The sequence below is a fragment of the Spermophilus citellus genome (genome assembly GCF_964194105.1).
Source record: "Spermophilus citellus genome assembly, chromosome: 15".
In the NCBI taxonomy this organism is placed as follows: Eukaryota; Metazoa; Chordata; class Mammalia; order Rodentia; family Sciuridae; genus Spermophilus; species Spermophilus citellus.
The window spans coordinates 50,128,471-50,149,957 of record NC_138195.1 but is presented as its reverse complement, the minus strand read 5'-3'; the positions used below and the strand labels follow the sequence as shown (position 1 = coordinate 50,149,957).

The 21,487-nt window shown below is 41.7% G+C and overlaps 1 protein-coding gene across 9 annotated transcripts in view; it reads left to right on the top strand.

The window, feature by feature from the left end:
* The window catches only part of KCNMA1 (potassium calcium-activated channel subfamily M alpha 1), a 705,800-nt gene that overhangs the window by 569,971 nt on the left and 114,342 nt on the right, over window positions 1-21,487 (top strand). For 4 of the 9 annotated variants that reach the window (XM_081267518.1, XM_081267514.1, XM_081267517.1 and 1 more), the window contains exons 17-18: window positions 1,532-1,618; window positions 9,565-9,641. In XM_081267518.1, the coding sequence (XP_081123644.1) occupies window positions 1,532-1,618; window positions 9,565-9,641 (164 nt within the window). Of the gene's footprint in view, window positions 1-1,531; window positions 1,619-9,564; window positions 9,642-11,236; window positions 13,153-13,176; window positions 17,223-20,132; window positions 20,307-21,487 lie in introns of those variants that run through there. The other 5 variants (XM_081267516.1, XM_081267515.1, XM_081267511.1 and 2 more) reach the window with 3 other exon arrangements.

The following is a 21,487-nucleotide window of genomic DNA, read 5'->3' as shown; positions in this document are numbered from 1 at the left end:
CATGCTGTATCAGAGGCCTGTGATACCAGTGTGTGAGTTGGCAGAGGGGTAATTAGGAGGTGCCTGCGTAAGGCTATTGCCTGTTATAAGCTGTGCTATTAGTGTGGACTACTGCTTTCTGATTTGGAAGGAATTTCATTGCTGTCTGTGGTTCTGGGATAGAATAGTCAAATCTTCATAGACTCTTGCTACTATTTAGTGTTAATAACAGTGATGACACAGGCCTGATTTCCTCCTGTCAGGTCTTGTTATAGGTAATGGTGGATGTTCTAACCACAATTATTTGTGCAGTAATGATTTGTTCATAACACTCCCAACAGAACAAAAGTTCACCCAGGCCCTTCCTGTACTGCTGCAGACAGATCACTCTTGGCCATGACACTTTTCTGGAATGGTTTTACCAGCAGAAAAAGATTACATGTTAATTACATTCCTCCATCTTGGTTGTTTTGGGTATGTGAGCACTTCCTTTAGACCGATTCCAAATATCTTTTACCTTAATCACCAGCTTTTCAGATCAAAGAATACTTTTGTTGTCTATTGCTTCAGTTAGAATCACCAATTCAGTACCTATTAAGCCCAAAGCCTCCTCTCAGTCTCTGGTAAAACATTCTCATATTCTACTTTTGATCTGCAGAAAATTAAACTTGTTTGTTTTGCCCATTTATTAGATTAGGACACATTTATCTCTCCTGTCAGTCCAAACACAACTTGGTCAGCTAGTCTATTTATACCAATTTGAAATAGGACAGTGAATATTTAGCTTCCTACTTCCCTTTAGGGGTAATTTTCATTTGTTTTCTAGCTACAGTTTGCCCCTAATAATATGCTAACCATACATCTTATTCAAATACCCCTTACATTTTTATAAATAGCAGACTGGAATCATTACCTATATCCAACTGTGGCATTTTTCTTTTACATTTTCTGTCTAGAACAAATTCTTCCTACCTAGGATTTACATGGAGTCTACTTCCATGTCCTCATCAATGATGTGAAGACATTCAGTTTGCTTCTGTATTGATTATGGGTAGCTTGTACCATTCCTCAAAGTAATATGTGGTATGTTTGTGTGTATGTTTCTATATGCATATAGGGGTCCCATTAATGCTCTATCATCTAATGGAAAATTAATGTGGCAAGAACTTCATTAGAACACTGATGTTTCAATGCTGAACATCAATAGAGTTTCAAAAGGGATGTATTGTGAGGAACTTTGCTTCACGTCCAAGGCCCATGGTGGCAGCTAGATTGCCTCATTGTGCAAACCTAGCCCTAAAGCAAAGACTTACTTTGATTTCCTCGACTTGGAGTATGCCAACCCAATGTTTAACCAGTAGAGTTTAATGATGACGTTCTCCAATTAAATGTGTCGGCCAGTGAAAATCAAGGTCTAGAGATAAACCTTTGTGGAGAAAGCATTAGACTAGTGGGGCCCCTATAAAAACAACAGTATGGTGTTGCCTTCAAAGTTTTACTCAGAATGTGACCTCACATATGTGTCTTCTTCTTTTTTTTTTTCACTGAGCAGTATATTAATTAATCCTGGAAACCACCTTAAGATCCAAGAAGGTACTTTAGGATTTTTCATCGCAAGTGATGCCAAAGAAGTTAAAAGGTAAGAGTTTTATTTCCATCCACCTTTCTTTCTGGCTCAGCCATAAACATCTTGGTCTGCTGATGGGCATGCTTCCATATGGACAGGACTCTGACCCTGAAACTACTTAACGAATCTATGGGCATCAAATGGTGCAGAAGTTTAAGAAACAGATATGTGCTTTCAATTATGCCCCCTGTAGATTCCTTTTCATGTAGTCAATTCCAGACCTTTGAATTAAAATAATAAATTTTTAGAACTAGGAAGCTAAGTGACTTGCTGCTTCATCTTACAAGCGAAGATACTGAAGCCCAGAGAGCAGAAGTGACAGCTCCAAGTCATCCTGATTCTTGCTGACCCAGAGGGACTCAACAGGAGAGCTGGTCCCTTGTCTAGTGTTCTTAATATTATATGGGCAAACTTTCTTGAGAGTTATCAGAGTTTTACTATAAGTGCCAAATAAAATTTCAAAGAATTTGGATTAATTTCATATAATACATCAAAATAGCTCTATTTCTTTTTGCAACCTTCTAGGAAAATAGCTAGAGTCTCAGCTGCAATTGTGTCGTCTCTATAGGCAGAGCCCAGGATTTTATAGGCTTCTGTGTTTCATGGCATATTTCTGCCCTTACAGCTGTTTAAGGAGCTTAGGGAATCGAAGGGCTATAGATTCTATTCTATCAACTTGGAAAAATTTATTAGCAGGAATATGTGATGCCAATGCCCAGGCAGACCTCAACATTAATGTTAACATTAAGTATTTTAAGTCTTTAATTATTTATGAAAGTGTACTTGACTTCATTTAATGAGTTTCTACTCAAAGCTAGCCCTGTCCTAGATATGTTATCTTCTCTATGGTTTATCTTCCAAATAACCCTAGAAAGTAAGTCCTGATAAACACTAAGGGCTTTGGCTTCCTCATGTACAAAATTAATATAAATGAGCCAGGCATGGTGGTTCATGCCTGCAATCCCAGTGGCTCAGGAGGCTGAGGCAGGAAGATCATAAGTTCAAAGCCAGCCTCAGCAACTTTAGCAAGACTCTGAGCAATTCAGTGAGGCCCTGTCTTCAAATAAAATACAAAATAGGGCTGGGGATGGGGCTCAGTGGTCAAGTGCTCCCGAGTTCAATCCCCAGTAACTCCCCACCCCAAATAAAATTAATATAAATGATTTGTCCAAGGCCACGGAGCACACAACAAATGGCATAGTCCTGGTGGGAACTGGGTTTTCCTTTTCTAAAACCCAGTCTCTTTCTGCCAATCTGGTAATGCTAACATGTCATTATAGAGGGCTTGCTGAGTACCAGCCCTGTTCTGGGTACTAACTACCTTCTTGGTGTTATGATCTCACTCACTCCTCACACAATCTTCTGAAACAGGTAGCGTGATTATTCCCCATTTTGCATGTGAGGAAACTGAGGCACAGACTGGCTAGTCACCTTGCCCAGAGTCATACAGTTAGTGAGTAATAAAGCCAGGATTTAAATCTAGAATGTCCAGTTCCAGGGCCTGTACTCTTAATTATGTGGCAAGGAGAGAAAGAGAGAGAGAGAGAGGCTGACGTGCTAAGCACAGAACAATGAACCTTGACAACTGATGCTTATGATTTTCTTTCTTTCCACCCACTCTAGCAAATGACCCATCCTAGTTAGAAAAAAAAATTAGGAAAAAGAACATACAGGGTGTGGGAGCATGTTTTTCTTTTTAACTGAGCTTTTCCCTAACTCAAATTTTCTTCTGTAAATTGGGAAAAGATTACCATTATTTATTGTGAGAGAGAAGTACCTCCCTACCCAGTTCATAGAACCTAACTGTTCTTCAGAAGTATCCTGAAAACAAAGTTCACAAGAGACAGGGACAGGGGGTGCGTGGGGTTGACCCCAGCCTCAGGCCCTCCGGAGGGGAAGGCTGTGTTCTCATCCAGATGTTGGACACAAAAGCCAGAAGCACATCTCAGCACTACACACAGGAGGCTAGGGAGCACAGCCGTGCAGTACATCATGTGCACCTCCCAGATAGCATATAGAACAAGAAGCTCCCATTTGTGTAATTCTATTTCCTATTGCATCTCTCACTAATGAATGTCACAAATACCAGGCAGTCCAAAAAACAAATTACCTCCTATATTAGGGAGTGCAATATGTCTCATTTCTGTGCTTTATGGTCTTCACAAATACATACTGACACAATCAGCTACAACAAGCCTGTAATTTTCCGTGGTGTGTGATGTGTCAGAGCAAACGCTGTCAGTTAGGGGATTTCAAAGAGATGAAGACTGCAGAAAACCACAGAAAGGACATTGGAGATTTGAATGAAACTAAACAAGTTTTGTAAAAATGGAAAAATAGATTATGACGATCTAATATTGAGTTTGCACCCTCGGCTGCAGAAGAGAAACAAAAGAAGTTAATGAATTCTAGAGCCCAGGAACTTTGAAATGCAGTGCTTCAGAAAAGAGGAGTGAAGCCATCCAGTTCCAGTCTTCCAAAGGTCACTTTGGGATGGGTGTTTGGGAAACTTGTCCTTTACTCCTTGTCCCTAAATATTTTTTCTTTTAAATAACCTTGGAACATGGTCTCATGGCTCACTGACCCCATTTGGCTTGCAGATATGATTTTTGTTTGAGTCACAATTTTAAAACATAAATCAGTTGCCAACGTGAAAAAAACTCGTCTGCTTTTATGTGAAAATTCCTTTTACTGGTTTCTCCTGAAAAATTGGCAATCATGGGAGGCCTCATATTCATTCATTCACTCATCAAACTCATTCACTCATAATGCTTAGAAGGCTCTGCACGGGTGTCCAGGGGGATAGTCATGAGCAATGGAGAGGAGTCCCCACTCTCACGAGGCTCACATTCCTGGGAGGAGAGGAGTACAGGCTTTTAAAATTTGTGGTGAACGAGCAAACACAGTTTCATTGCTGATTTTGGTTGGGTGTAGGTGAAGGCTGCTCTGAAGGGTGGCATCTGAGCAGAGATAAAAATGAGGAGAGAGAGTCCCTCATGTAGAGGCGAGGCAGGAAGAAGAGATATGGTGGTAAGAACATCCTTGTGTTCAGAGAACACAAGAAGTATGGCTGGGGGAGGAGATGCAGGGAGAGTGGTCTGAGACAAGTTGAGAAAGGCAGAGGCTTCTCTCATACTTTTCCAAGAGGTTGGGTTCATTGCTGATTTTAAGCTGCAGGTGATATGGTTTTCTTTAAATTATGATACCGATACCGTCATCCTGCCTGCACTGCAGAGGATAGGATGTCATGGCAGTGAGTGAGGTAATGGAGGTGAGGAACTTAGACCATTGCATAGTATGGGTGAGAAATTAGGACCACAGGACCATTAGGACCATATTCAGATGATCTGCAAGATCCATTGATGAATTTGATGGAGGAAGTAAGGAATCAAACATAAGGATCTAGACTAAGACCTAGATTTGGGTCATAAGCACTGAGTGGTTGACAACTCCATCTTACTTAGATGGGAAGAACTGGAGGAGTCTGGGGTGGTAAGAAATGAAGAATTCTATCAGGGAGTGCAATATGTCTCATTTCTGTGCTTTATGGTCTTCACAAATACATGCTGACACAATCAGTAGGAGACATGTACTAAACATACACATGGAGTTATCATAAAGTCAGTGCATCCAATGTGCAGAGTTCTGGGAAGAGGGAAGGTCTGGAGATGTAAACAGGGGTGCTATGTCAGTGAGGGTCCCTGCCAGAAATAGATGACACTCTTGCGCAGGAAACAGGAGGAGAATCTGATAAAGGGATTGTATGAAGATGTGGGCAGCAGGTTAAGAAAAACCAATAATAGGTGGCAAAGCATCTCAGAAACTTCTATAAGTGGGAACCACTTTAAACCCTAGTACTGCAGGACAAGGGGAAGGACTTTCCAAAGCTGGAGAGAGTTTGTGGTGTGGGAATGGCTGCCCAGGGGGAGCTTCACCCTTTATTAGGGTGTGTTGCAATTACTATTCCATGACCTGGCAGGGAGGGAACTCATCTCCTCCCACCCTCCAGTCTCCTTCAGGTTCCTGTTATTGACCAAACACAACAGGAAACCAGAGGACCAGAAGGTCCTAAAGGCCAGGGGCACAGACAGAGTGGGCTTCTTGACAACGTGTGAGGCTACTGGAGGAAGGGGTGCAGTGAGCCAGAGAGGAAGTGTAGGGGAGGGCAAGGAGAGCTGTTTTATAGGGTAAGAAAGGAGAATGGAGTGGTTCCCCAGTAGTGTGAAGAGGCCCCTGGAATCCATGGACATGGATTTAAAGTGAGACCAGTGGGTTTTCATTCCCAGCAACACTTAGCTGCTCAGTCAGGTTCAGGTGTAAAGTAAGGAAGGGGTATGGCCAGGTGTGCCCCACAGAGGGAGAGACAGTGGAGAGGTGCATGCTGCCCTTCCAGTTGGGGATGTGTCTTGAGGTCACCGTGGTCACCCAATCCTAGTTTCATTTCACTCATTAACTTTATTTGTCTCACCTGGAAGATATTATGGTGTGTAAAGGAACCCTGGTACAGAAAGAAAAACTATATGACCTTGCTCACATGTGGAATCTAAAATAGTCAGCCCACAGAGGCAGAGCATAGGCCAGTCTTGTGTCACCAGGGGCTAGGGTAGGAAATAGATGGGGGCTGGGGAGTTGTTGGTCAAGGGACACAATACTTCAGTTATCTAGGAAGAATAAGTTCAAGCGGTCTATTGTCCATCAAGTTGATTTTTGTTAATATCAATGTATTTGACACTTGAAAATCACTATGAGAGTAGATTTCAAGTGTTCCCACTACCAAAAAAAAAAAAAAAAAAAAAAAGTTATGTAGGCCTGTAAATCCCAGCTACTCAGGAGGCTGAGGCAAGAGGATCACCAAGTTCAATGACAGCCTCAGCAAATTAGTAACACTTATTTCAAAATAAAAAAATAAAGACTGGCTGGAGAGGGTTGGCATGGTGGCTCAGTGGCAGAGCCTTGCCTAGCATGTGTGAGGCACTGGGTTTGATTCTCAGCACAGCATATAAATAAATTAGTAAAATAAAAGTTCATCAACAACTAAAAAACATTAAAAAAAAATAATGGCTGGAGATATAGCTTAGTGGTAAAGTGACTCTGAGTTAATCCCTAGTACTAAAGAAAAAAAATAGCCAAGTATGTTGTTTAAGCCAGTTTTACATCATTGTGGCCAAAAGACCTGACAAGAACAATACAGTGAAGGAAAAGTTATTTTGGCTCCAAGTTTCAGGGGTGCAGTCTGTGGTTCTCTGACTCCATAGACCTGGGTCTGAGGTGAGGTGGAGCATCGTGGGCAGGAGGACTTTGTGGAGAAAACAGCTCAGGACATGGCAACCAGCACGCAGAGAGAGAGAGAGAGCTCCACATACCAGGGACAAAATGTAAGCCCCAAAGTCATCCCCTGAGTGACCTACTTCCAGCCACACCCTTTCTGCTTTCAGTTATCACCAAATTAATCCATTCAGTGGCTTAATCCACTGATATGTCACAGTGGACCTAATCATTTCACCTCTGAAAATTCTTGCATTGTCTCACATATGAGCTTTGGAGGACACCATATATCAAAACATAACATTAACATAAGTGAAAACATATAATTCGCTTAGGTATTCCACAGCACATATATATTTCAAAACATCATGTTGACCATCACAAATATATACATTTTTATTTGTAAATTAGGAGTAAACATTAAGTTTAGAAGAAGAATCCAGCTTTAATTTATTCAGACACATTATCATATAATCCCTTTAGTAGTGTGTTTAAAACCTTGGACTCTGGTGCCAAACTGCATAGATATGAATCCTGGCTCTCTCCTCCTCTTAGCTGTGTGGCCTTGGGTAAGTCACTTAGTATCTCTGGGCTTCAGTTTCCTTATCTGTAAAAGAAAAGTAATAATCATACCTCTTTCAAAGGGTTGTTTGAAGATCAAATATGTTATTGATTATAAAATGTTCGAACAACCCCTGGCCTATAGTCTGCATTTTATAAGTGCATTTTATAAGTGTCATTATTACTATTGCCTGTAGGAGAATCCAGTAGGGGGATGGGGGAGAAAATGTCTAAAGAAAATGGATGCAAATTACTTGTCCCAACATGGATTGTTTCCTGTCCTTCCTGTTTAAGGCAGATCCCTGTGCACTGGGTTATTAACCACAGTGCTGTGCAGGACAAATAGCCAGCTAACTTTCCTTTTCTTGTAAAGTGGATGACAGCTGGCATTTAAAGAAATAGTGGAAGAGCTTCTTGTGTAGAAGGGGCGTTGGACTTGGATGCAGAAGTCCCGGGGCCAGCCAAGCTCCACCATCAGATGACTTTGGGCAGGTCATGACAACCTCCTCAGTTTTCAGATGGGGACATTGAGTCCTAGAGATTTGGCTCAAATCCCCACAATCCCTTCCAGTTCCAAAAGTCTTAACATTGGTTTCTAGCCAGTGCCAGTCGTAAATGCAAGTCCTGTGAAAAACATAAAAAAAAAAAAGGAATCTCAGAATCAAATAGTCAAGAATTGTGTTTATTTCTTTAGCCCAGTCAGGAAAAGACCATGTTTATCCCTGGAATTCAAGTTCATGTTGGGAGTGGTAAAGGTGCTAAGCCAGGGATTTTATTAGTTCTTGGATCCATAAGGTTGTAAGGTTGTTCCAGTGAATTTTATCACCTCCCCAGTTTGGATGCTTCTCTACTTATGATGGACTAAATCCCAGTAAACCATCATAAATTGAAAATATCACGGTCAAAAATGCATTTGACACACCTGCTCTAGCTTAACTTAGTCTACTGTGCTCAAAACATTTACATTGGACCTCGGCTGTACAAAACCATCGAACAACAAAGCCTATTTTATATATTTTTAAAAAGGTTAGTATCTTGTGTACTAAGTGGACAGCAGGTTGTATGGGTTCACTTTTGCTCATCCTAAACTGGGGACCATCCATACCCTCCACCCACACTGTTCTTCTAACCCTGTGATCTTAAACTGTGCTGTAATGGTCTTATTTCTACCAAAGTATCTTTTTTAATATTTATTTTTTAGTTGTAGGTGGACACAATATCTTTATTTTATTTTTATGTGGTGCTGAGGTTTGAACCCAATGTCTCACACATGCTAGGTGAGCACTCTACCACTGGGCCACAGCCCCAGCCCCCAAAGTATCTTTGACACAAGCCAATGCACTTTGTAATCCAATATTGACACCCAAATCTGATTAGGGGATTTTCTTTCGATGGCTTCTTCTAGGGTTCCTTCTACCCACCTTATTCCTTTGCTCAGCTTTGGTCAGCTGAGCTTTGCTCCATAGTGAGAAGAAAACCTTCACTTATTACATGTTCTCAGGGCTGTATATAGCAGGGGGCGGGGGGTCCCGCCAGCCATGCAGTGAAATGAGCTATGAAATCCCAGAGGGAGTTTGACAGAGAAACTGCTAGACTTCTTGCCTTTGTTGTTTCTTCTCCTAGCTCCTCTCAACCCTCTCTCACTCAGGCTAACAAGAAAAGGTGCTTTCAAAGTGACAAGGCTAATGTTTGCATTTGACAGTGGAGCACCCTGCTTGTCCCCTTTAATGTACATTTGAGTAGACTGTGGGGCTTGGGAGTTGTGTAGCTTCTCCACCCAGGATTCAGGGCTGATGGTTCACGTGTCCCGACAAAGAGCATCGAGTGCTGTTCTCCAAAATGAAAGACAAGCAAGCAGACACGGTGTGTCTCATCAGCAACCCTTCTGCCAGTTCCTCTGCAAATGCAGGTTTATGAAAAGAAGCACTAACTCAAATCACAGAATCCCGTGTTTGAAATAAATGGTCTTGCAACAAACATTTCCGTCTGCAAATGTCTAAACTTTTCAAAAGATTAAAGGAAATTAGTGCTGGCATGTTTCATTAATTTGGCACCACCGCGGAGGAAATGTGGTACTCATTTCATTTGGTTGGATTATGAAATGTGTCAGTTTTTCCATTCTCTTTCTCCAGGGCATTTTTTTACTGCAAGGCCTGTCATGATGACATCACAGATCCCAAAAGAATTAAAAAATGCGGCTGCAAACGGCGTAAGTAGTGTTTCTTTCCCCCTCCCTGCCCCCTCCTTCCTACTCCCCCAAATTCATTTTCCTTCCCCTTTCCCTATGAGAGAAACATTAAACATCAAGAGTTCTCTTGAATATGTTTATGTTTCACACCGCAATTTCAAAGAAATATGAAATAGCCATCCTTGCTTTGTTAGAGGACGAAAAATCACCACCAATAATACCTAGGGGTGAACTCGGTACCCAGTCTCCATTTCTTGACTCCAGAGGATATGTCCAGTCTAGTAGTGTCAAGTATGATGTGAAAAAGTAGGACACCCAGCCAGCTGCTGTAGTGCATGCCTGTAATCCCAGCTACTCAGGAGGCTGAGGCAGGAGGATCGCAAGTTCAAGGCCAGACTGAGCAATTTAGCAAGGCCCTGTCTCAAAATTAAAATAATGAAGAAGAGATAAGTGTGTACAGTTCAATTCCCAGGACCCCCAAAAAAGAAAGAAAGGAAGTAGGACACTAAGACTGTACTAGATGGAGTGTTTTTGTCTAGTGATTTCCAGTGGACAGGAAACCACTACCTAAAGATGGCTGTGCTAGGGCTGAGAAGGAAACTGAATCTGAGAGCTCAGTTTCCGAAATGGGAATTGACTCTCTTTCCATTTGGAATTCCTGTGGGCTTTAGTACCAAAGGTCAGAGTTTTTCACTGTGACTCCCTTAGACCACTCTAAGAAAAGAACATGGCTCTAGCCGAGGACCTTGAACACCATTGTCCCAAAGGCCAGCCTTGGGGTAGATGCATTGGGCTGAGTAGCTTCTGGCCTAGCCTGTAACATACCTCTCTAGAGCAGCTGGGGCCTCAGTGTTGAATCAGAGACACTGGCTTGGAGCTTCCCAGAGACCAGGAGTTATAGTTTTGACCTTGTGAAGGCCATGCCTTTTGCAGCATCAATGCTGCATTGTTTAGTAGAAATTGCTCTCAACCCTGGAGAAAGAAAAATAATGATGCCTCCCTTTCCTTCAGTGTTTGAAGAAGTCCTTGTGATGGCAGCTTTGATCCTCACTATAACCCTGTGTAATTGTCAGGGGGTGTTATTAATCCCATTTTACAGAAAGAGGCATCAAGGCTTCCAAGTTTAGTGAGAGGATGAGATTGCTGGCAGTCATACAGCCAGTGTGCAGGGATTCAGGTCCCCAGAGGCCTTTCTTGATGCTGTTCTCTGAGTGCCTTAATCTTTATTGCAGGATGGAAGGGCCAGATAGGTGACCTCAGGTTTGATGAGTACAAACACAGCCATAAAAGATCACACTATAAAATACTTTTTCACATGCACACCAGACAGCAGAGTACCACCCCTGGATTATCCCAACTGAAACAGGGCCTTTCCCCCCTGTGCTCTTGAAGGAGCACCTGCACAACCAGAAAGATAAAAATATAGTTCAATCCCTTGGGCCAGTACCCATAGGGCAGCTCTTGGTCTGGAGAACTTTCTGTGGAAATCCTTTCAGACTGGCTCCCAAACTAGCTAAGTCCTACCATCTTGCTCCCTTCTCCACTGATTTAATATATTCACCCCCCCTCCTACCACTGTCACCTAACAAAGATGTGTATTTATTGATATCTTATAGCAAGAGCCTCTGACTTCTTGGAACCTATGAATTTCTCCCATTCTGACACTCTCCCAGAGAGAGCATCTGAGAGGCTCAGAAGCAAGTTCACTCCACGTCTAATCTCACCCAGGCTCCATGACTCCAGACACCCTTCCCATGAGGCAGTCAACCTAGCCCTGCTTGGCTAATTGTGAATACAGAAGCTCATTTGGCCAGGCATCTCCTGGGTTGTTTCCATCAGAAGGTACAGGACATCCTGAGGGTAGAGGTAAACAGAGAATAATAAATACAAGACGGCAAACTCTTTTGTAAGGAAGCTCTTCAGTGAGGGGTTTGGAAAAGGTAGAAGAGTATTGAGGATAACATTCCATGAAAGGTTATTTATTTTCCAGAGACCCTTGTCCCACAGGGGTATCAATGAAATGGCAAGACTACACACAGCGTACTGTTGAGTGAGCTTTCACATATTTTTGAGTGCCCTTTTGGGGCAAGGTGCCATTCTTGGTGCCAAGAATTGAGTGGAGAAGGATATGTATGTCATCTCACCCTCCTGGGACATTCTTGCTAGCGACAGGACACAAACCATCATCACACCAATAGTTAAATAAGCTCAGAACCAAGTGCAGAGAAGAGAGGCAAGCCTGTCTGAGAATATCAGGTGCCTAGTTGGAATGCTACTGTTTCCCAGCTTGGAAGGTCAGAAAGGACTCCACTGGGAGGTTACATTGAAGCTGAGCCCCAAGGCCAAGTAGGGAGAAGAGTGAGGGAATAGGACAAAAGTGCCCGAGGGATGACAGAGCAGCTGGTGGGGTTGATGGCACTGGGGAAAGAGTGGTACTTACCCAAGATTAGAGAGGAAGCTCAGGTGGTGGTAAGAAGCTGGGTCTTAGTTCTATACCAGGAAGCTGTTGGAAGAGTTCAAGCAAGAAAACCACATCATCACTTCTCAGTTGAAAAGATCTCTTTGGTGTCTTGGTCAGGAAGGGAAGAAGTAGAAGGATATATATAGAGAGAGCTTCATTGATTCTTGTTGCAAAACTAAATGTCCCTCCTAGGACACTAGTGGATCACAGCAGACCATTTTAAAAATCCTTGCAAATAAGGATTTGACCTCCAGGATATTTTCTCCATCTTGATTCCAGGCAAGCAAATAGCACTGAACATTAGCTTCATCCTGGGGGAGAGGTATGTCATTGTTTAAAAGAACTTTATTCTCTTAAAGTTGGTTGAACTAATAAAACATATGATCTCCCATCATGCAAGGGCACACATTGCTGTATAAAGTCTGCCTTGACCAAGCCAAGCCAGTGTGACAAGGCCCTCGGCTATGAGGTTAATATTTGATATAACAATCAGAGTTGTCCAAATGCTGTTCTTCCTAATTAAAAGGTCATAGCCTAGAGGTCAGGATGTCAATGTGTGTGTATGGGAGGGGGGTTAGAATAAAATGAAATTATTGAGTAGCAACCTTTCCATGTTAAGTCAGAAAAGTGAGGAGACTGGAGAAAATATGTTTTGGTTGCAAAGAAGTTTTCATTAGAAAGAGCTAGGGACATTGGTAACACACTGGGGGAATCCCATATTTTGGGGTAGGCATTGCCTGGTACCCTAAGTTGGAGAGGGCATTTGACCCACCATGTCACTTGTCCAAATCTGTTAGTCCAAATGTTAATAATTCACCCCAAAATAGTATGTGTCCATGAGGGAAGAGCTAATGATAGTTGCTAGCTTCCTAACCCTCCTTCTACTTCCTTTGTCCACAGCTTCAATCCCGCCTCCCCCAACCCAACTCTTCCCCTTCCAGCTCTGCCCTTTCCTTCCCATTCCCTTTCATTCAGTAACCTTCAATGTTTCGTGTCATATTACCCAGAAATATATGGAGTTTGGACATTCCATTTCCGGAAAGTCTGTGGTGGTGGTCCAGTTTAACTTTTGCATTTCTTTCCATTTCTTCATAGCTCTTCATCCAGAACATGAGTCCAGTCCAGCTACCTGTCCAAGGAGCAAGCTCTCAGACTCAACCATTTACCCATTTTCTTTTTTTTGTGTGTGTAACAAACCTGGTCTAATGATTTACATTTTCCCTCCTAGCCTCTGAAAGTTTGCCAAAGGGTAGTCTCCTAGGGGACAAATCCTATCTAGATTGATGTGTTTGAAGGAATTTTTTTAAAATTTCTGATCATTGACATATCTTTGATTTATGTTTTTTCTCTTTGCTGCCTTGGGATACGGCCCCCTACTCTATTTAAACTGCACACTGGTAGTGATCTATTGTGAGTAAAACGGGTTCCCACCAGCCCAGAGTCTAGTTGCCCTGTCTTTCTCTAGATGAGATACTTCTTTCATTTTCTGTACAGTTTCAATTTCATTTTACTTTTGGTATACATGTTGCATGGAGCAGTGATTTCATGCCCCAATTCACTCATGCCCAACATGGTCTGCAGAGTAACCTGGAGCCAGAGAGTACCTGGATCCCACTCTCCACACATCCACCCACCCTCAGCCTCTGGCCAGCTTCTGATGCTGTCTTATTTTTACATTTGAAAATAAGACCTTGACAACAGTGTGTTTCTCTTGAAGGCCTTTCTCAGGACTTTGAAGGACACTGATTAGATTGGAGTAATTACCACTCTAGCTCTAGATGCTTTGTCCATTGGGGGTTATTATCATGCTTGCCATTGATAAATTATACTTGCTCTCCTCTACTATGGAGCTTGAATTCCTCCCCAGAAGGAAACACATAGGTTACATATATATTCCTGTGTTGTGATATATATATATGATGTGTACCAGTACTTTATATGTAAAAATGTATATTTTTATATATAAGTGTAGAGATATTCCATAGAGAGAGGGATGTATTTACTACAGTATATGTGCCTCTCTATACAAGAAGGGGCTTCCTAGAGAACTAATTGGCTATCCATCTTTGGAATCATAAGTATCTAAACTGCCTTCCTGGAGACAAGTATTTGCACAGTGGTAATTATTTCCTACAGTCTATGAAGTTCCCTTGCTTTAAAACAAAGTTTCTCTTTTAGTCACTATGAAGTAAGACCTTTCATATTTCTCTATAAGCATTAGTCAGACATCTAGGAAGAATTGTTTACTTGTTTAAGTAAGAAATACGGGCTCATGAAGGATGCTCCATTTCATAAATGAGTTCTGTAGGGGTTTGAACGAGTCCATGTTAAGTTTTGGGTGATTCCCCCTCACCCAACCAGATGTGGCAATTGAGGAGGAGCTTTTAAGGGCAGCATTACAGAGTGTGACTGACAGCAGCGTTGCTCTCAGGGACACCATCAGCACTGGATCTTTACTCACAAACTTTATTAGACTCCACTGAAATTGAAATGAGACTCAATCCATAACTCATTCAGTCTAACGGCTCTGGAACTTGAAGAAGATATTTCTGCAGTGGGTCCTCTCAGATTCCTTTGCAGCAGAAGAGCAAGTTGAGCATCTGATTTTGGCTAGTCTTTGGTCTTTGGAGGGCATGAAATGCTCAGTGTGAACAAAACAAAACAACAACAACAACCCCCCCCCAAAACAATGACTGACTTCCACGCAATGCACAATTCTGCCAAAATTGTCTCTGCAGCGCCCTTCATCTACAGAGCACAGCATTTGCGTAGTCCATCTAACATTCCTTCTGAATGGAGAAAACGTGATGTCATTCAACAAACAACTAGAGTGCCAAATTCTTCTACCTTTCCCAGATACAATGTGATCATTGAGGGCAGAATCAACTAGCTCGGAGTGCCTCCTGTTACTGATGTTAACTAGCTTTGTCTTTTCCCTCTCCCTGTTCTTGGAAAACCACCTGGAAGAACTTTCTTTTTCCTCCAGAAGGTAATGGGAGGACTTCTGCTAAGTGAAGACATCATTCCTCATTTATAGGACTTGAAAGAATGTTCTTTGATTCCCAGTGCCACATCAAACAATATACCTCAAACTTAAACCTTGGCGGACTTTTCTTCCATGGATATTTTTGTTTATCATTTCAATCATTTCAGTTGCTACTTTAGGGTTCATGCTTGGAAATACAATTTCCTTCATTGGACTGATTTTTAAAGTGAGGTTGTGATCTGAAAAGTGTCTATTAGTTGCATGACAGATTTTTTTTTTTTTTGTTTTACACCAACCTTCCCTTGAATTTGTTCCATTGGAAACCTAAAATATTTTCCCCCCAACAGTTGGAAAACTCCACCTGGGCTTCTCTGTCCAGGGCTGCCTTTCCTGCCCCTTCCAATCCACCCTGGAAATTAAGATTCTGCAATTGCAAATTGGCTGACAATTTGGTTGCTGATGCAGGAGGCAGATGGTGCTGGGGATAGGATGGGATCCAACTCGGCCTCCTATTCCAGGCTTGGCTCAGAAGGGCTAACTAGCAAAGAATCTGAGTTTGACAGATGATTGTCAGTTTGTCCCAAGGAAAGAGTAGTAACTATGTTACATCTGCAGCAGGTTTCATTTTTCATGTTCATGATTTTTGAAAATAGAGAAAAAGCAGTCCAAGGGCACATCTGAGAAATCTTTCCATTTCAAACACTCAAGAATAAACAGATAGCTTTGATGATGTCCATTAGGGAAATACTTTCATTATGTCTCTATAAATACTACAAGGAAGTCATGATGGAAATATTGGATGAATACCCACTTTATTGTGGTGAAGAAAAGCACATAAAAGCTTTTTCTTAAATTATGAAATGGCTCAACCAGAGTTTTTTGGAGGAAGGTGAGACCCAGGATCTAATTCTTGGCAACCAGATAACCTCTTTGAATCTGTGGCACTGATCCAGAACAAGAACCTAATGATGTGGGCCAAAGAGAAAATGGAGTCCCTGGAGGCCTGTATTTCTACTTTCCCAGAGTTAACTCTGCCCATGGGGGCAGTTAATTGAGCATAAAGTTCCAAGAGCCCTAAGATGGAATGACAAGTAGCTACAGTATTCACACCTGCCAGAGACACACTCTTGTCTGCTCCCTGTCTGGGAAGCTGCAACAGGATCTTGTGAGGACCCCATCAGCTGGTACTGCAAAGACCATGTGCTTGCAACGTAACCACTTTTGATCACCTTAGGATCCTCTTCTAGGACCCTTCCTCCCCATCCCTACTGCCCCTAAACATCTGCTGTGGATCGGAGCAGCCATTGAATTGAAGTGACACTGCTGCATACATTTCAATTCTTAGAGACAGCAGGCTCTCTTTCTGCTCCTTTCAGAGAAAGGCCAGCCAAATTCAGGTTAACTCCTCTGTTAACTAGCTGCTGTTTCACACCGATCCACTAGATGTCCTCATAGATCCACTTTGTATTGCCATTGAAATTCCCTAGGAAATCTCTGAGGATTGGGATTTGGCAAGAGAGCAATGGGTAACTACCTAAGAAAAAAACTCAGCACACAAAAGGAGAGAGAGAGGACACTTAGTGTGTCCAAGGAGTAGATAAGAAACTTGTTTCTATATTAAATAAATGCTGAAGTTTTTCAAGTTGCTCTTTGAAACCTAACCTTGGGAGTTTTAAGTAGCGCTCTGATGTCTGAAATTAACCTTTTAACCCAAATTGGCTCTAGAAAAAGGAAAAAAACTCACTAAGAAATGGAAATAAAATACTATTGGTTCTTAATAGCTAGGAATCACTAAAACAAAACTTGCAGGATCTGGAAGCCAGAGAGAGAGAGAGTTGAGGGAGATGACGGGGAGGTAATTCCCAAATTAGGAGATCCACCACATAATTTTGATATAACTTTATTTTAAAACCTGAGAGTATAATTTTACACACAGAGTATCTGCATCTTCTGAAACATCTATTACCAGAGATGCAAATCCTCCTCAGTTTTCAGTTAAAGAGTTTGTCCATGACTTGAATAATGGCCCTGAGGAAATCTCTTCCTGACTGGCACACACAGCCTTCAGGCCTGATGGATCACTTCCCCAGATGGAAGGTCAGAATTACTCTTACCTTTTAAGAAAGTAGACTCAGAAGTATACATGTGAAGACTCCTGACAGGGGTCAATGAAAACGGACTGTTCCAGAAGTAGAGAAAAGGAGCCACCCTCGCAGTTGGTGGCCTTTGGTCTAGACATTGTGACTCATGAAGGTTTGTCAACATGTGGGGCTCAATCATTTTTAACTGTTTCTGTCTTGTCTTTGAGCCTCTTGTTGATCATTCTTGTTGGTTTTTTCTTTCTTTTTTTTGTTGTGGTGCTTGTTTGTCTTTTTTTGAGATTTCTATTTTGCATTTGGTGTGAGTGTAAAAATGACTGGGAAGGAATGACGAGTAATAGCATGTTTTCTTTTTTATGCATATGCTGCTTTGGAATGTGACTGCTTATAATTAACAGCTAATCTTCTTATAGCAAATGGTTTTTTGCTGCTTCGATGACCAGTTTCAGCCTGTTCTTGCATGCTAACAATATGAAATTTTAAAACAATGCATGGTTTCCAGAAGAGCCAACAATGGCAGTTGCAAACAGTCCCTGAGAGCCACTGGTTGGATATCATAATCACCCATTATGATGGGTTTGCCTCTGACAAAGTAGTTTCAAAAGTTATTGTATCCCTAGCATTCCACCCCTTGTCCTTAAAGATGGTATGTGTATGTATACACACATACATCTATGTGTGTATGTGTGTATATGGATATATATGTGTGTGTGTGTACACACACACACTCACACACACACACTCACACACACTCACACACATATTCTTTCCCTATAAATGTGTCAGATTCTGTTATTGTGTATGAACCCCAAATAGCAGCATGGAAATGGAAACCAGGGACTATTGCTAACAAAAAGCAAAGCATTTCCAAGTTTGATTTGATGGTCTTCTCCTCTGCTACATCATTTGATTTAAAAAACTTTTGAAACAAAAAAATCATCCTTGTTTTTCCTCTTCCATATAAATAACAAATCAATATTTCCAGTAAAAGAACTTAGGAAAGGAAAAACAAGGATTTGATTCTCCAGGTTGTGCACCAGAACCAGATTCACATATGAGACAATTATTTTCATGTCTTTAGTTGAAACCCCCAGATCCCACCCTGTTCTTGACTTCAGCCACTGCTGTTTATTGGGGGTGTCTGAGAATTCAGACCATGCCTTCTGAATTCCTTTGACTCAAATGCTATAGTGAAATTCTTTTTAAATACTTTTAAATTTTTTTGGTAAAAACTAAGCTCAAAGGAATGAGATACTGCACACTGAACAGGGCTAGGGCTGCATGATGATGGGAACAGACTAGTTAGTATGCTAAAAGAAGGTGTCACTAAACATGGGAGCCAAGTTTACAGGAATGGAGATGCTGCTGAAGAGATCTCTTGTTCATCTCCCCCAGTGCCTGTTCTTCACAATCATAACCTTACCCTTGCTTGAAAAATATACCATATGGCAAGTCATAAAGGTCTTAGAACAGGACTTGACCCATTTGAGAGGTTTAAACCCCTTTCTCGGTGACTGTAACATTCAAAGAGGGCAAAACCACAAGCCACATTTTTAAATAAGAGGGCAACCATTCTCTACAACAAAGAAGAAAGGCAGGAGGTGGGGAATGACTTTCCTAATGGCATGTGTGGACCCAGGGGAATAACACCTCTCCAACTCAAGTTCACTGTTTGGCTGTGGTGTTTGGAATAAATATGAATTCTTCTCCCACCCTGTGAGAGAAGCAGGCTAGTCCATGCTAAGTGATAAGCAAACATGTTTGCCTGTTGTAGCATCAAAACAAGGTACAAAAAGCTTATCTTATTGTACTTAAATATAAATTGGCTTGAGGGGTGAAGGTGAAGGGCATTGGGAACTGCTGGGGTGATATCCAGCAACTCGTGTAGGTCAGCATTTGGGTTGGATCCCTGAGCAGCATGGAACCTACAGTACTAGCTTTAGAAGAGCCACCACGGGGGCCTGCAAATCTCAATAAGAAATTCATTGTGGAAACTGTTATCTGATTTTATGTTTTGTGATTTCTAAGCTATTTTGGCCAGTATTTTCTGTGTACAGGGGGAAAAAAAAAGAATGTTTAACCAATAGACTGATTGCTTTCTGAATTTCTGGTGGGTGAGGAGAGAAAGACAGATATGATTTTCAGATTCGGCTTTAAGCAGAAGGTGCCCCCATGAGTAGGCAAATGCATTCCAATAGACCAACATCTCATGCTTTTGGTGATTTCTTATTTGCGATCTTCCTTTAATGTCAAATACGCAGCATTAGCCTTGAGTAGCTGCATTTCTTATATGGACAGATTTGGATATTTGTTCTGTCAAGAGTAAATTTAAATTCCTATAGCTATCATGTAAACTCACTCCCGGGAAGTTCAGTGAAGGCATCCTCAGATTCTATATTAACACGTAATCGTTTCACATCTAATTTGATGGAAGCTTGTCCCGGGCTCTGCCTAATGCCCAGAAATGGATGGAAATTAGGAAAAAAGAAAAAAAAAACTACCTATTAGATATGTTTGCATCTTGCAAAGACCATTTATGGTACCAAATAAGCAATTAATTTAATTGATTGGCCATGTGTTTCTTTTGTCTTTCTGCATTAATAGTGCAGGGGGAAAATGTTGGTTCCTTTTTTTGCTGTCTGTAATTTGCTCTTCTCATCCAAGAACCCACTTGTGTTCAGCCATGCCCTTTTCCCGTGGTCACCGCTCTATTGAGGGGAGAAAAATAATATGCATCAGCCTAGGGGGACTATAAAGGCAATTTATATTTTCACTGCTTTTTTGATGTACAACCAAACTGTTATCAACAATCACTCTGCATTTTTTTTTTTCCCTGGGTCAAGACTGTTAATGTGAACTAAGACCTGTGTTAAATCCCTTCAGCTCCCTTCCAGCTGTCTTGCTGTGTGTGACCTTGCCATTAACTGCCGCTCTTCCTCTCCTCCCATCCAACCACATGGTTATAGCCAAGATGTCCATCTACAAGAGAATGAGGCGGGCATGTTGTTTTGATTGCGGACGTTCTGAGCGTGACTGCTCGTGCATGTCAGGCCGTGTGCGTGGTAACGTGGACACCCTTGAGAGAGCCTTCCCACTTTCTTCTGTCTCTGTTAATGATTGCTCCACCAGTTTCCGTGCCTGTAAGTTCAATCTCGACATGCACCCCCTGTCTGTGCTCTCTGTGGTCTCATCCCTGTCTCGTGCTGTGCCCCGTGGTTCTGTGAATCAGTCGGGCTGGTGTCTTCGTCCCAGTGTGATCTGTTATGTGGTGACTCATTGCCCCAGCTGCCTGTGTCCCTGTATGTGCTGAGGAGGGAATCTGACTTTGTTGGTTTATTATGTTTCTTGCAATAATGGGTAGTACTGTGATGTAACAGTCCAGCGATATTCTTTCTCTCTGGTTTAAATCAGTATAAGAGGACCGTATCTCAAATACTATATTAAAACAGAGGTATATGAAAATATACATTTTAATATTTTGGAAAAGCCTATAAATTGGGTTGGGCTGAAAGGAGGAAGAAAAAAAAAGTGTTAAGAGAGAAAGCTAGCTCAACATTAAATTTTTAAATGAGCTTAATTTTTGAAAATGCAACAGAGTTTAGGTGCAGATGTCTGCAAAAACATCTACACATATGGTATTTTTTCTGTGCCTTTCTAACCTGAATCTCATTTCTCCAGTGCCAGATTTTGTGCTATATTCTGGAAAAAGGTATTTTAAATCTGCCAACCTCCATAGGCTGGTGGATTCTAGAGCTTCTCCTCAGAGAGATGACTAATTCAAAGAATCGCTCCAAGAAAAATCTTTTATTTTTCCCCACTTTTTATTTTGCCCCACTTAACTAAGGTATCTTGTAATAATCATGAATCTAAATAACAAAAATTGTAAGTCAAACCGCCGTGATTTCCGAGTCAGTAGCACAGGCCTTTGTCTCCCAGGAGCTCAGTGATGTGAAAGAGCTGCTGGTGACTAACGAGGCTGAGATGAGCCACATCCCTGAGACCATGCTTACCCCTGTCTTCACCAGAAACCTTGCTGTTTTGTTGACACAGTTCATTGATGATGTTACCGGAAGCTCTTGGTGGAGAGGATGGGATGTGTGTCCTCATCCACGTGCATAAAAGGCTGTGTTCTGCTTGAGGACTTGGCTGTCCACCAAGTATGATCGTGACCTTGATTTCATGTTGTTGGTAGTGAAGGAGGTAGGAGGCAATGTTTCTTTCTGTGCTTCATCCATTCCTCTTTATTGGCAACTGTACTGTCATCCATCCTCTCCCTTCCTACGTTCCCAGACCTGGTTGAGCTACATTTTTACCAGTGAGG